The 16,790-nt window shown below is 37.0% G+C and overlaps 1 protein-coding gene across 3 annotated transcripts in view; it reads left to right on the forward strand.

The window, feature by feature from the left end:
* Window positions 1–16,790, forward strand: part of nrxn2a (neurexin 2a) — a 390,641-nt gene that overhangs the window by 331,362 nt on the left and 42,489 nt on the right. For all 3 annotated transcript variants that reach the window (XM_082141011.1, XM_082141009.1, XM_082141010.1), the window contains one exon: window positions 8,203–8,384. In XM_082141011.1, the coding sequence (XP_081997137.1) occupies window positions 8,203–8,384 (182 nt within the window). The remainder of the gene's footprint in view (window positions 1–8,202; window positions 8,385–16,790) is intronic.

The raw sequence follows: 16,790 nt of genomic DNA on the forward strand, positions 1-16,790 counted from the left end.
ATGTTCAGGTGAAAGTAAGTTTTGCTAATTTGTTTGCTTCCTTTGTGATTAGACATCAGAAAATGCCCACAGAAGAAAAAAAATGATATTTTCATATTTATTCTTTCAAATGTCGTGTAGTTTATTTATGGTTATGGCTGAGAGCCCAGAATGTTATTATTGGTCCACACCATAAAATGAATTTCATTTGCAGCTTTGGAAAACAACCCATAAAAAATTTATTCCAGGTCCTGTGGTTTCAATTAAATCTTGCAGCTTTTTCAGATTGCTTTTTTTATACTGTAAATAGCATTGTCGCTATTAACAGACCCCACAATAATGCTAAAAGGACTTATTTAGTATTAAGATTGTATTTGGTTGTTCTCGCATCCCTAGACTTATTTTAATTTCTCTCCAGCATGTTATATTTGCTGTTCCTTTTTGAAATGTGCAGGATGTTCTTAGCCTGCAGAGCTTGCTTATCAAGTCTCAAAGTCTACATCCACACTGTGAGAAAATAAGTGTAAATCCGGTGTGGTTTATCCTGCGTAATGTAGGAGGTTAATACACCCTGGCACCCGTGGAATGGTTTTGTGGGAGAGAAGCAAATATTGTGTTGCAAACATGTGAGTGTCTGCAACGAATGCTAAGTAGACTGCGTCAGTTTCTTCTTTGCAGATTTTGCATTGTGACTGCTAGATGTAACATGTCTGGCCAGTTTTTTTTACCATTTCATAGTATTGTAATCATGCAGATACGTGTGTTGTAACTCACGCCAACGGGAAGTTAAATCTGATATACTATAAACTACTTTTGTACGGTTTTATTTCCCTGGACCATTCAAACTAGAGAAACTTTAACTTGGTTTCTGTGGGAGTGCTGCAAGGTATTTGATTTGTCAGAAGCATCTAGGTTTGGCTGAACACGTAGATTTAATGAACCACAAATGATGGGTGTTCACATTTACCTTGATGAGCCCAGTACCCAGACTGACAGGCAAACTTATCCGAAAGGTTAATCACTCTCCAAACACTAAAGACGAGTATGTGAGTCATACTACATGCTGTATATTTGAACTGACTTGATTTTACATTTGTGTTAGGAAATAGGAAATGAATCCTATGGAGTCTGGGCTATGCATGATTTAAAAAAGAAGTTACAATTAAATATACATCATAGATCAGTCACAAAGATTTTTTTCTGATGTATTTTTAAATTCATCAAGTAATTATTCAAAACTATCTAATGCAGCTAAACACCCAGTGAAAGAGAAAAAGTGCAAATCAGTTTAATCAAATCCATTGAAAAAAATGCTTGGGATGGATCCGACAAAAATGTTCTAGTTGTCCCAAAAGTGGCAGCTTGTTTGTTTTTGGCATACAGTCCACATCTAGTGAGGAAAGATCTTTTTATCTTTTATTATTTTCTTTATTTTCCGCTTAATTACTTTCCATTCTATTTTAGAAGCATTTTATACTGTATTTAAGGGACAGTTCACCCAAAAATAAATGTTTTGATCGAAATTAAAATTAAAATCACTTACTCACCCTCAAATTGTTCCAAACCTGTATGAGTTTCTTTCTTCTGCTGAACACAAAAGAAGATATTTTGAAGAATGTTGGTAACCAAACGGTTGAAGATACAGCCACTGACTTCCAAATACTATAGTCAATGGCTACCGTCAACTCTCTGGTTGCCAACATTAAAAAAAAAATATATTTTGTGTTTCTTTTTTCTTTGAATTTCTTCAAAATGATTTTGTGTTCATCAGAAGAAAGAAACTCATACAGGTTTGGAACAACATGGGTGAGTAAATAATGACAAAATGTTATTTTTGGGGGTGAACTATCCCCTAAAGGAGATTACTAAAAAGTAATATGCTATTTGAAAAACATTCATTTCTGAGATAAAATACTGATATACAGTAAATTAGCTGTTGTTAGCTCTGGTCCTCGAATCTGATTGGCTGAGAGGCCTTCCAGGAGTCCTGATATTTCACCAGACTGTTCCTAGACATGACCATGGAAAACCTGGTAACATCAGGGAATTAAAATAATAAAAAATTGTGATTTCCAGGCCATGAAAAAGTATGGCTATAAATATATATATATATATATATATTATTTTTTTCTAGAGGAAAATACACTCACTGGCCACTTTATTAGGTACACCTTGCTAGTATCAGGTTGGACTCCATTGTGCCCTCAGAACTGCTTTAATTCTTCGTGGCATTGATTCTGGGAACAATCCACAGAGATTTTGGTCCATATTTACATAATAGCATCACGCAGTTGCTGCAGATTTGTCAGCAGTACATCCATGATGTGAAACAGGAGATTTGATGTCTAAAATGTAAGTCACTTAATATTAACTTGATTAATAAACTGTACGTTGTATAAAATCAATGTCACATTTGTAATCATGCTGATATTTGGAGAAAAACGGTGCTCTTCATGTAATATAGGTTAACTATATTAAATGATTTACATTATATAAGACATACAGGGGCATTTTTGCCACTTATCTTGAATCTGGGGGCATTATTAATTGACTAAATCACGCCGTAAAAACATACACTCTAAATGTGCACGCGCGCTAGTCTAATCTACCAGACTACATCACGTAACATTAGTCGTGTATGCATGCAATGGGTGTGTTTTTGTAATGTGAGGGACATACTCGATAATGTCAGATCGTTAAATCAACAATTAAAATATCATAGACGATATATCGCACACCCCTACAGCACTGGCCCGATCGGGCAAGTGACAGTTCCCTCAACTGTCCCGAGCATCGTTCACACTGGCCCCGGGCCATCGGGCAGTCCTTATTGTCGAGCCGCCCTCACAGTTATTGTAACTACTATAATAAGTACATGGGGAACAGGACTGTAAAATCAAGTGCTACCAAAAAATCATAAAATTCATGTCATTTGAATCTGCTACAATTTCATTATGATTTGAAGTAAATCATTCTGAATTAGCAAAAATTGCAAAAAAAAAAAAAACAGTTCTAAAAGTTTAGTTGTAAAAATGATGGACCTTTATACATTGGGTGCCATTGTTTTCATCTTTTGATTTCATCCGTTTTAAATTCAATATGGCATCTAATCTGACTACGGTCAGTTAGTACCTTTTGAAGGTATCAGTGACAGCTTTCGTACCTTTTTTTCTGAGAGCACAGCATAGGCCTAGCACATATATAAAAAGCACATATCTTTACTTTATTATTACACAAACGTGGTGGAATAAAATCATTCATTTAAAGAATGTAGTAGGCTAGTCTCTACTACTCTACTAGCACAAAGACAATAAAATGAGCTATTTCTTTCATTAATATTCTGCGCTATACCCTTGCTGCAGTAATGCTCATTAACACATTACTGCAGAATCACTCGATAACTTGGAATAATTCATTAAAATTATGTGAAATCTTGCACAAATAACTCTGGAGCGTTGTGTCATCTCCTGGCTTTGTCTAGATTTGTCTATAGACGGCTGACTTAGATTACCAGAACTGTAAGGAATATCATGTCCACACATGATCCAGTGGACATGATTCCAATATCTCTCCTTCTGTGGGCATCTGGGAACATACAGCAAATAACTACACTGCTCCTTAACTCACTTCCCTTTATCCTCCATACACACAGCTTATCTAATCGCAGCATCTCACAGGAGCCTTCAGTGAAATCCAATCCCAATGCTTTATTGGAGATTCCTGTTTGCCTTGTTGAAAAGAAGAAACATGTAAAACCTTTTTCGAACCTGCATGAAGAGAGCAAGAATAAATCTTTTTTGCTCAACTGTTCTTCGGGGAGGTGGTGTAGCCAAATTATTTTTGTTTTCCTTTTATACCACAGGGTTTAGAGTCGTGATATTGCCATAAGAAAACCGTCTGTAATATTTATTAATCTGAGAATATAAATATTACATTGTATCACCAGTAGGTGTTGAAAAGTGACTGTCTCCGAGTTAATTTATTCCAAATTAGTGGTCATTTAGAATTAAACATGTGATGGCCTTTATGAGTGAGTCATTCAATTGTTTAATCAACGGAATCATGCAAAACATTATTCCTTCAAATTAATAAATATTTGTATGTAAAAACTTTCAAATAATACCACCTTCAAAACACTTTTGAACAGCCATGATACATGCCTGTGAGAACTACAGCCTAAAAAAAGGCACAAGCCCTTCAATATCCTGGCCAAAATTCCTGTTTCATACAGTAAGGATTATAAAAGTTGTTTTGTGATTTGGTGGTTTTAAATGGCACACAGCTCAGGAACTGGTTTTATCTTGCTCAATACACAGGGCAAGTCTTTTTAGTTGAATTGCAGGAAGTAACTGAAGCAGGAAAATTGAATTTTTCCCCTAAAGACGGTGTGTGTGTGTGGACAGTTCATTCAGTGTATTTATAGAATTAAACACTGTTTACAAATGCTTAACCTATCAGGAACTTAATGCACCAGCCCTCGCTTGTTCCACTACACTAAAGCATAACAAAGAGCCAAATCGCAAAATAATACAGATATTTTGAGTGCACAGTAATGGCTCAAATGTTTCATATCTGCATCCTCTTTTCATGAGCAAATATTCATTTGCAAAAAAATAAAGGATCATTTCTTTCACATATAGAAAATGGCACAAATGATTAAATGTCATAATTTTCAAGGGCAGATAAATGAGTATAGGTCATAACCCATGTAAGGCGTATATATAGGCAGACAACATTATCAGAGGCCTATATAAAGTGATATTGATTCGATGATATAGAGTGGAATCACGCTGCAACATTTAGAAAATAACCAGGCCGATAAATTCTTATTCCTTCAGAGTGAGGAAATCAATTCTGTTTTGGAGACTTCATAGACTTTCTGATTGCATCATGATAGCAGTGGTTTAGTTTCACCTCTGCTGTGAAACGTCAGGCTAAGCGTCCGGTAAAAAAAAAAAACTCTCCTTGGGCCACCGCAGTCACATGGGTTGTCTAGAAGTAGGCTGACAACCCGACTGCCAATGGTGAGTATTTTGAGAAAATTCCCAGCCATAAATATTCCTTAACAGCCATGAAACTGTATTTCGCATAATTTTTATAAATATATATATATATTTAAATCACCTTGACACTGGAATTATTGAGCTGGTTTTTTTCACAGAATAATATAAGAAGAGTCAGTATCCGTCTCTCAGTGAAACTGCGCCTGTCACAAACGACAGGACACATTGTGGTTTTGTTCCTGATACTTTCATCTGGGTGGATTAATATGAGAAATATTCCACATGTGTCAGGCATAAACTAAGTTTTCCATTTGAAGTAGAAGTTTGTGGGTCTTCAGTTAAATGATATGCCGCTTAAATCAGTGAGGTCAGACTGTAATTATTATAATTTGATTTAAAATGTTGCCGTTCTGAATTAAGTTACTGGCAAACGGCTTTAATCGGCTTAATAGCCAATACTGAATTTTACTCGCATTGAGCTCTTGGGGGGGTGTTAATTTTGGACTCTGCTGACAACAGACACTTTAGCTCCAATCAAACAAATAAGCTTGATTGATCCCATGTGTTTTAGCGTTTCGTTATAACCGTTCCTCATATTTCAGCAGTTCAAACTGTTGTTGTGATGCGTGACAACCCAAACTCAACAAGTTAGCTAGCAGCTTTCATGAGCAGGTGTTCAGCACTCTGTAACCCACATCCCACCTAGGGGACCACTCGCCAGAACACTTCATTACATTCCCCCCACCTCCTCTGTTTGCTCATTTAGACGAACACAAGCGCCAGGAATGACAGGTGGCTTCTCTTTGGCATCCTGGTGTTTAGGTGAGATTTGAGGAAAAAGAGGAAGATCAGTCATTTAGCAAAGCATTAATCAGTTGGGAGGGCGTTTAAGAAAACCCAAATATCAGTATACCAATGATGACCAAATACCTGCACTTGTAGCAGATGCTGAGCGGAAACAAATGGAGAGCACCTAACGTCACTTTATACTGTAGCAGAGCTTTTTAATAATGCGATTTAAAACCCAGCGTAGAGTGACCCTTAAAAATGTCTTGAAAAAATGTCACTTGAGCCTCTCTTAAAAATGTCTGAATGTCATTCTATTAGATAAAATATGTAGCATAAGCTTATAAGGAGAGCACAAGCACTTTTCAAGCAAAACATTGTGCCCCAGTTTCACAGACAAGTCTGAAGCTTAGTCCCAGACTGAAATTCATGTTTGAGCTGTTTTAACTGAAAGCAACTTGTTAAAATATGTCAGTGTTTTGTCTCAGGAAGCACATAAGTAATGTCTTTTCTAAGGAATGATGATAAAAGCTACTTAAATGTCGTAACTGAACTAAGCCCTAATCCTGCTTAGTCTAAGCCCTGTCTGTGAAACCAGGCCTGTAAGTTTGTTTTCTTTTCTTTTTTCTAATTTCTTGCTTTAAAAAATTCCTAGGAATATTTTTATTAAATATAATTAAAATCTAACATCTTGATGACACTTTACCTTCATGATTTATTGGTTGATATTAATAAACGACTGTAGTTAAAACAAACAAACAATTAATAATTTTACATTATACATTATTGATACAAACTGGCACATTGTTCAAATAAATAATTCTGCCTGTTAACATTAGGTGCCATACACTGTGAAGTAACATGAATAAACAATTAACATTTATTGTATTTATTAAATGGTAATACTTTATTGTACAGTGTCTTTGTTACATATGTTAAATGTACTTACTGTAGTAATAACAGTAAATTTTGCATAATTACACGCAACTAACCCTCAACCAAACCCTTATCCTAACCCTATAGTAAGTACATATTGTTAATTAATATTACTCAGCACTTAAATGTATAACAACATGTAACATTGTAACAATTTAAAATGGATTATGAAGTATATTCATCTTATACTTTACATTTAAAAAAAAACTGTGGATCTAGTGCAAACATTAAAAATAACATCAAACACAAAATGCATTTAAAGACATAGTCCAGGATGAAATCCAATAAGCAAGCAAAACACCTCAAAAGTGGATACACAAGAAGAAAAAAAAGTGTGGCAGGCCATCGCAATGCAGCATCCGATCTCCACACGCCAGAACGAACCCAATAACAACTCGCAAAACAACTCGCGTCCATTTCATCTGATGTATGTAGTTGTCCAACATGTGTCAGTGTCAGTCTGAAGTCCTGTCCAATGGGATGAATGGGAAGAGGCAAAACAAACAAAATGGAAAGTGTTAATGGAAAGACCTAGTGGAACAGGTACATAGTCAAAGAAGTTTACCTGTGGTTAATCTTCTAGGACAGCCATGTTTCTGAAGCTATAATTTAGATGTATTTTATTTTCATTTAAATGAGATAGGTATTAAGTAGTAAAAATACCTCAGAAAATTGAAGTTAAAGAAAGGGTCTAAAACATACTTTTTAATTGCTGTTTTTTTTTTTGTCTCTTGTTTCTGTGAACCTTCTTGATGTCTTTCCCTGCATTGTTCATTAAGTATAGCAGGACTTTATTCACGCAGTCCATTGTTGCTTCAGCAGCGAGGCAGCTCACATTACAACCTCTCGTTTTACCCTGGCAAATCGGTCCACGCTGTTGCCCAGGTTCATTCTCTAGGGCTGTTTCAGTGCGGATAGCTTGGCAGTTTAAAGCATGTCGGGCACCCGTCCCGCCCTGCGGTGGTTTCATACCGAGCTGACGCAGCACGGCACTGGCTCCATTTCAGACCCTCAATTCTATACAGCTGCTGTGATTCGATGCCATGTCCAATTGCGGTGAAATATTAGCGCCCAACTATGCAGTGAAGAACAAGAGCAACAAGAGGGCAAGAAGTTGAAGTTCACACTGAAATGGGCCCTTTTTTTCAAGGCCAGTAGGCATTTCAGCTCCAAATTGACGCAGGATGTTTGTGTCTGAAATGGCAGTCCTGAACATGTCGTTTGTCACTAAGGAAACAATGCAAATGAGCATTTACCGCACATCTGAACAGATAGCAACTTATTAAAGACAGAGATGCTTTTATCTCATATGAGGCAGTGCAAAAAATGTGTGATGTGAGATGGTTCTTTAGCATTCGTCTTGCCTCACACGTTCACATTCACATCCCTCCTGCTGTGCTGCTCTACATCTTCATTCACTTTCATTCTTATTTTCCTTTGTCTCACGCAACATAATTGAACGTTTAACTCATGTTTAATGTCTTTCTTTATTTGGCAGCTGGGACCACGTATATTTTTGGGAGAGGAGGAGCGCTCATCACATACACCTGGGCACCCAATGATCGGCCAAGCACCCGGGCGGACCGTTTGGCCGTGGGCTTCAGCACCCAGCAGAGTGATGCCATCCTGGTGCAGGTGGAGAGCAGCCAGGGCCTCGGAGACTACCTGCAGTTGCACATTGTGAGTATCATAGCTCAGTTTGAAGCTCTAATAGGCTTCTTAATTTGGATATTTCTTGTCCTACAGTCCCCTGCGGGCTTTATATTAACACACAGGTGGCTCAAGTGTCTTTTTATTCCAGTGTATTCCATTTTTTCAGCTCGATTTGGCTGCATTACAGTCTGGAAGATTTATGAAGACTTCTTTTTTTACTGTCAATTTGACGTTTAGTGTGGTGTAAAAACATAGTGTGAAAAAATATATATTATGTACAATATTTTACAATAATAACTATTATTCTTTTAAGCAGGAAATAGTTTAGTGTGATTAATAATAAAAAATAGTGTTATAAAAATAATATATATTGCTTTTATAATAATTATCTTTGATGTACAATATTTGATTATGATTCTTATATTATAAAACTAATGCTCAAGTGGGAAAAGGACAGCTTCTTTTGGGAGCCACATGTTTGTAGATTTACTGGCAACATGATACAGAGCTAAAACTTACTACTGACATACGTACATTTTATGCCATGCATTTATGCCATGTCGTAATAACCATCATTTCTAGATGACAACCCTAGCCGTTCTACTAGGAGCTGCTCACATCCTCTGAATCAGAATTATGCATTTTTATGGCAACACTTTAAGTCCCAAAATAAAAAATTTTGTAATCTGAATATCAATAGACAAAACCACAATATAACATGAAACAAGTCATTATTCATATGCCTTATTAATAAAATGATTGCTCATTTAGTGGGACAAAAGAATTAGCTACATTAAACTGTATTGTATGTATTTTTTTATTCTTTATTTAGATTGTTCTTACATTATTAAGACATTAACAATAGTCAATAATATGAATTATAAAATAACTGCTTAACTACATTTTACTGAAGCTACTGCCATTTCGAGTGTTTACACATGACATTGTAGCAGTCAGGTGGCACAAGTAATGTTGTAATGTAATTACAGGATGTGAAAGCTTTTTACAAACGGAATCTCGTAATTACGATAATTATGACTAGGCCCGGCACTAGAAGGGAGCAAAAGGAAGCATTGCCCCCTCAGATCTGATATGTGCCCCCTCAGTTTCAATTTGTCCCTCCACCGCCAATTCCAAAGCGCGATCAACTTTAACCCTTTGACATGTTCAATCACACCGGATTGATTAGAACGTTCAGCGCGTCACGTGATCAACTGCTAAATTCAAATGTGCTTTCGTGCTTAGGGCTGGCCCTGAGCCAGAGACAGATGAGCTCAGCACTAGTCATATATCACAACTTTCAACCACATAATGCTTATTTTAGGTTTCAGACATTTGAATAGACATTTAAATTAAGTACTAGCCCAAAACAAAACATTTATAGTTTATTAAATACACACTGATGTCTATGGAAGCAGCAATAATAATCCTTTCAAATATGATTTGACAACGTGTTTTATTCATATCAGTTACACACTGGGTAGGTAACTATAAAGTTTACTGTATTCTTCTCCCAGTTCACCGGCCACTTACTTTTATGTATTTGGGGAGAAATTATCCTATTCTCTGAATTGCAGTGCAAACTACCATCAACTAACATGATCTTTATAAAGGTGTACAAACACATTCACTTACATATATTTGACAATCGGAATGTATCAGATAGCTCATGATATAGTTAACAAGTTTAGGAATATTTTGAATAACAAATGGAAAAACGAATGGCCCCCTCAAGACATATGAATGCACCGCCCAGTTCATGTGTCCTGGCACCGGCTCTGATTCCGACATGTGTGAATGCATCTTTCATTAATTCTGCTGTGATAAAACTCTGGTATGTATTTTGTCTGGAGGCTTTTGTATGAGCAATGCTACTGACGTAGTCTTTGCCATTTCCATTCACTCAGTTTGGGAACTGCTGACAGAGAAACTGATGCAAATTGACTTGGATAAAAATCTTAAGTTGAATCATTTCAGAGAACGCTTCAGGGGCTCTAGACATATGAAGCTATATTCAGGGATCAAATGATGAATAGAAGCTATGTCCTTACATTCAATTCTCCTTGATAAGATCCAAGCACACCCCCTCCCCCACCCAGGCAGATAGGAGAAAATTACCCCAAAAATGATGGAATCATTAATCGCTAAACAGTTTCTAAAGAAAACAACATGCCCTTTCATATTAATTTAGCCTATTAAAACAACATAGGGCTGAGATAGTATGACGGTAGATCAAGCTTGTAAATGCCTCGTTGACCTCTTGGCTTATTACTTGCAATTATATTTCAAGGGAGTAAAAAAAGATGCATTTTAATAAGGTTCCTCCGAATGAATAATTAATTCAGCGTGAACTGTCGACTTTCACACTGTGAGCCGCCATGGCAGCACAGCCATAAACAGTCTGAGAGCAGCTGCTCTGCCAGACACAGACTGGGGCTTGTTTTCAGAAACTTCCTCCTCTCGTCACAGACACAAAGCACAAGAGTCTCCCATTCTATGGGCTGAAGGATGGATCTGTGGAGGATTTTTTTTTTGTCCTTTCTGGTGGCTTTATTCTCTGTGTTGGTATCTATCAGAACGGTGATTCCCAATGTGGAGGAAATGTGTTCTCATACTGAGATTTTTACTACACCTGTAGATCTGAACACAGTTCGTTTTTAAGGAAAGAAAACAAAATCATGTTTTATATAAATGTTAAAGGAACACTCCACCGTTTTTTGAAATAGGGCTTATTCACCTTCTTTCCTACATTTAGATAGGTGGGCAAATGCATTTTTGTCTCAGTGCATGCATTGTTTTAGTTTGACAGGGTCGGCGCTAGCTTAGCTTAGCATAATGAATGGAATCCTTTGTTGCCAGCTAGCATGACCTGAGTAAAAGTGATATAAAAAAAAAAAATCCACCTAATTACTTCTTGTGGCTTGCGTATTCACAACAAGTACAAATAGCGATGCAGATTAACACTAGGCGATTTCCTAGGCAGATATTGACTTATATATTAAGGACTATATTAGGGGGAAGCACAGGCGAAGCACTGCTACTTGGGCGTGATATCTCTGCTCCCAAGTAGCAGTGCTTCGCCTGTGCTTCCCCCTAATATAGTCCCAAGTCAATATCTGCATAGGAAATCGCCTAGTGTTAATCTGCATCGCTATTTGTACTCGTTGTGAATACGCAGGCCACAAGAAGTAATTAGGTGTTTTTTTTTGTTTTTTTTTATATCACTTTTACTCACGACATGCTAGCTGGCAACAAAGGATTGCATTCATTATGCTAAGCTAAGCTAACGCCGACCCTGTCAAACTAAAACAATGCATGCACTGAGACAAAAATGCATTTGCCCACCTATCTAAATGTAGGAAAGAAGGTGAATAAGCCCTATTTCAAAAACAGTGGAGTGTTCCTTTAAAATTAAATAATAAATGTATGTGTATATATATATATATATATATATATATATATATACTTTATACACACATACATACAGTGTATACATACAATGTTATGTAGAAAAATGTATTTTCATGAATGACATTTGTGGTAGAATATACTTTGTGAGATACACAAAGAGATACTTTGTGATTTTAACATATCAAGGCAGCATACAGTACTGGTCAGAATTATTTGGTAAATATGATCAAAGATGGCTGTAAAATATAAATCTGCATTGTTTATCCTTTTGATATATATTTTTTTTTTTAAATGCAAAAATCTAACCTTTCATTGAAGTAAAATAACTGAAAGTGGGGGGAAAATCACATTATGAAATAAATGTTTTTCTCCAAAATGTGTTGGGAACAATTATTGGCCCCCTTTTATTAAATACTAAATACCTTTTGCCAAGATAACAGCTCTGAGTCTTCTTCTATAATGCCTGATGAGTTTGGAGAACACCTGACAAGAGATCAGAGACCATTCCTCCATACAGAATCTCTCCAGATCCTTCAGATTCCCAGATCCATGTTGGCGCTTCTTCTCTTCAGTTCAGCCCACTCATTTTCTATAGGGTTCAGGTCTGGGACTGCGATGGCCATTGCAGATGCTTGGTTTTGTGCTCAGTGACACATTTTTGTTTTGATTTTGATGTTTGTTTTTGGAACACTGTAAAACATGGCCTGTTATAAGATTTCTAGCAGAGGTTGTCAGGTTTTGATTTTTTATCTGTTGGTATTTGATCGAATCCATGATCCCATGTATCTGAACAAGATGCCCAGGACCTCTGGCAGAAAATTAGGCCCACATCATTAAAGATACTGCAGAGTATTTCATTTTACACATGGGATACTTTTTATCCCTGTATGAAGCAAACCCACGTTAACTGTTTGCTGCCAAAAAGCTCTCTTTTTTTGTTTCGTCTGACCACAAAACAAAGCATCTGCAATGGCCATCCCAGTCCCCAGACCTGAACCCTATAGAAAATGAGTGGGCTGAACTGAAGAGAAGAAGCGCCAACATGGATCTGGGAATCTGAAGGATCTGGAGAGATTCTGTATGGAGGAATGGTCTCTGATCTCTTGTCAGGTGTTCTCCAAACTCATCAGGCATTATAGGAGAAGACTCAGAGCTGTTATCTTGGAAAAAGGAGGTTGCAAAAAGTATTTAATAAAAGGGGGCAAATAATTGTTCCCAACGTGTTTTGGAGAAAAACATTTATTTCATAATGTGATTTTTCCCCCACTTTCAATTCGTTTACTTCAATGAAAGGTTAGATTTTTGCAATTTTTTAAAATAAAATATCAAAAGGATTAACAATGCAGATTTATTTTTTATTTATTTACCAAGGGGGCAAATCATTCTGGCCAGCACTGTATGTATTTTCATATGCAAAGATGAATTTATACTCTTTAAAAATGTAAAAAAAAATATATATATATATATATATAATTATAATAAATAAAAAAACAATTTTTTTACAAAATCCGTCTTAATCACTGTTTGTTAGCAATAGAATTAATTACAAAATTAACCAAAAATGTTAGGATTAATTGATTGCATGGTTTTCAACCTTTCTTTATGTACAGTAATAATGTAAATGTGATTTTTTTTTTCTTTAAATTTTCCTCTGACCCCCTTATCATTTATACTAATTGTTTATTGTTTATGCTGATAAAAGCTATCAGCATATTTGAGCCTTACCGATGTGGGTATGTTATACAAACAGGTCAGGAAACGCTATATCAAAAAGCCTCTGTCCTCACTAAACTGGTCCAAGCGATGGCATCAACCTTGATTACAGCGCTCCATGATTTGGCCTGTGTCGTAAATAATATTTGGTTGTATATAAAAACGAGTCTGTAAACTTTATGGTAGACATAAACGGCGAGTTATGAAGGAGAGGCGTGGCAAATAGCATGCAAGGTTTCACGCTGCTCTCAAGACAACTCAGCTTACGCCTCAAAATTTGTCCTTCATGTAGCAGGATTTACTTGAGCTTGTAAATTACAACCAAGGACAGATAATCCAATTGGTCATGAGCATGACAGATGTATGGAATGACTGACTACGGTGGGCGTAGCAGAGCCCGGCGGCCCTTAGGCGGCTGACTTCAGGGTGTTCCCTTTCCTTCTCTCTTACGATTCATCCCTCTTTCTCTCTATCTCTCTCTCTCTCTCTCTCTCTCTGATGATGTTGCTTGGGTTTGTAGCATCGTTTATTCACCCACAGAGTCTGGGGTTAGATGATAGCTGAGCAGAAACAGCTCAGGCTGATGAATGAGACAGAGCTAGGGGTTGTTACGGCTTGTAATGAATAGCAGACTTATTTTGTATTCTGGGTGGGTGCGTATCGATCTGAACCAATGTTCTGGCCTCCTCCGTTTTGCTGGCATCATGCATTGAGGTGGCCCCAGGGTTCACCTGCCCACCTGTTAGTGGCACAAAGTGATGGATTAATAGGGCGTTATGGTCTTGGTGGCCATGTTAACCGAACACCTTGGAGAGAGGGCTTGAAATGGAGTGTAGGCGCCACCCAGACTGTGACCCATTGGTCGTGACATCAGCATGGCTGGGTATGTGAACTTGTGACCCTGGTGCCCTCTGCCAGCTGGCCCAGACATCAAAAAGAGAACGCAGACTGGATGGCAGATGCTTGAGTGGCCATTTGCAGTTGTACTTACCAATGTGCTTCTGTTTGTTCACTGGTACATGATTATAATACAGAAACGGTAAGATTCTGCTGAAGTTCCTGTGATTCAGCCTGGTGCAGGGATGACATCAAAACCCGGAAGACTAATTCGCCACTGGTTGCCTCGAGATTCTCCTGTGGGGTTTTATAATGCCTGTGATAAAAATAACTTGACGATTCTTTGACGTTTTGTTCAACAAATAAACTGCACACACTCACACCCCAAACTGTCTTATCTACTTACTTGAACACACAGCAGAATTAACCATTGCTCATCTCTAATAAAAAAAACACAACAGCGATCCTGAGAAAATCACTGTTTGAACAAAACAGTTGTATGAATGATTCAATGTCTCGCTCATAAAGAGAGTAACATTGTTATGTTAATAAATGTAATACGTTGTAATGTGTGTTTGAACGAATCACCTGAACAAATTATTTAAGGACTCACTCTTTAAGAAAGTTGCTGCATCCGACTATGAATACTTTCAGTATGTGAAAAACTGTGTGTGAAAAGAGTAGTATGTCCGAATTCACAGTATCCATAAGGTGAAAAGTACCGGCGAGATTCTGAAGGGCGCATCTGATGAAGACTGTACTATCCCATGAGGCCACGGGAGAGTTTTTTTTTAATCAGTATGTTTGAATGAATCAGTTAAATGATTCAATCACTTACTCATAAATACAGTTTTTAATACTTGTTTCATTAAAACAACCTACAGCAAGAGTGACTAATAAATCCTAACCACTAATGCACAGATTGACAATCTTTCTAAAATGAACACTAACAAGTGGAGTGACAGAAAAAGTCTCAGTGCTGTTGATCTGTTATATCAGCACTCTTGAAACAACACTCAGACCGGAACTAGCTGTTGTATAACAGGACAAAAGCTTAGAGATGTTTCAGACAATTCGATTTGCATCATTTAAAGCTACAAAAGATCTCTGGCACTGTAAAACGAAGGAGCTGGAGCGCCTCCCACCACAATTAGCTGCTCCCACCGTGTGTTTGACTAATAGGCAGATTAAATTGGCCTTTGTCAATCACAGCCCACTGTAAGCCTTCTTCATTAAGCAACTTTAGAAAGCACCCTGTGGCAAAGGCGATCTCTATGGAAGGGAATCAGGAGTAGAGCACAAAAGAATAGTTTAACTGTTCTTATAAGAATATTCACACAGACCCATTTTGCTGGCAAATTCTGTATTCCTTTCTCGAGGGGAAATGAGTAATTCAGTTGATATTTTTTAATATGATCTCGCCAACCTTCACCTCAGATTAAAATCATTTTATAAATTGAATATAAGTCTATTCTCTATTCAAAGATCAGTTTCTGTCTACTGCGCCAACCTAGCTATACAGGGGATTGTGACGTGTCAGTGATTCCCAAAGAAGGGCTACTAGGAAATCAACCATATAACTGACATGAAGACATTGAAATAAAAGCATTTACACTGTACCAAATATACCTAATAAAAAAAAAAGCAATATACATATTGTGTTTATAAAGACTCCAGGCAGATGTATGTGTATATATATACAGTACTGTGCAAAAGTCTTAGACATGTTAGTATTTTCACCCACAAAAAAAATTATTAAGCCAGTTATTTATATAATTTGCTGTAGTGTGTCAGTAGGAAATATTAGTTTACATTAACAAACATTCACTTTGCCATTAATTGTAATAATCCAGTGAGACTTTTGTATGCACAAGGAGTCTGACAACAGCCTTCATGTCTGGGATTACATGAAGAAACAGAAAAAACTGAGACAGACTAAATCCAGAAGAGCTGTGGCAATGTCTTCAAGACGCTTGAAGAAACCTACCTGCATTTTTTATTTATCAATTAACTTCTATTAACTAAATCAAATCAGTATTTACTGTGAGCAGCCTTTGCGTTTTGAACAGCTTTTGTCCTAGGTACACTTGCACATAGTTTTTCAGGTAGCTTTGCAGCACGGTTTCTTCAAGAGTCTTGGAGACATTGCCGCAGTTCTTCTGAAGTCTGTCTCAGTTTTTTTCTGTCTTTTTCATGTAATCACAGACAGACTCGATGATGGTGAGATCAGATCATACCGGCTGTTGTCAGACTCCTTGTGCATACAAACATCTCATTGGATTATTACAATTAAAGGAGTGTTTGGCAATGTAAACTGATATTTCATACTGACACACTAGAGCAAATGAAATAAATAACTGGTGTAAAACCATTTTTTGGGGGTGAAAATACTAACCCTGTGGGCCCTTATCTTGCACCCAGCGCAATTGACTTTGTACACCGACACATGTATCATTCCTATTTTGTACCCGA

Source organism: Leuciscus leuciscus (genome assembly GCF_965113295.1).
Source record: "Leuciscus leuciscus genome assembly, chromosome: 16".
NCBI classification, from domain to species: Eukaryota; Metazoa; Chordata; class Actinopteri; order Cypriniformes; family Leuciscidae; genus Leuciscus; species Leuciscus leuciscus.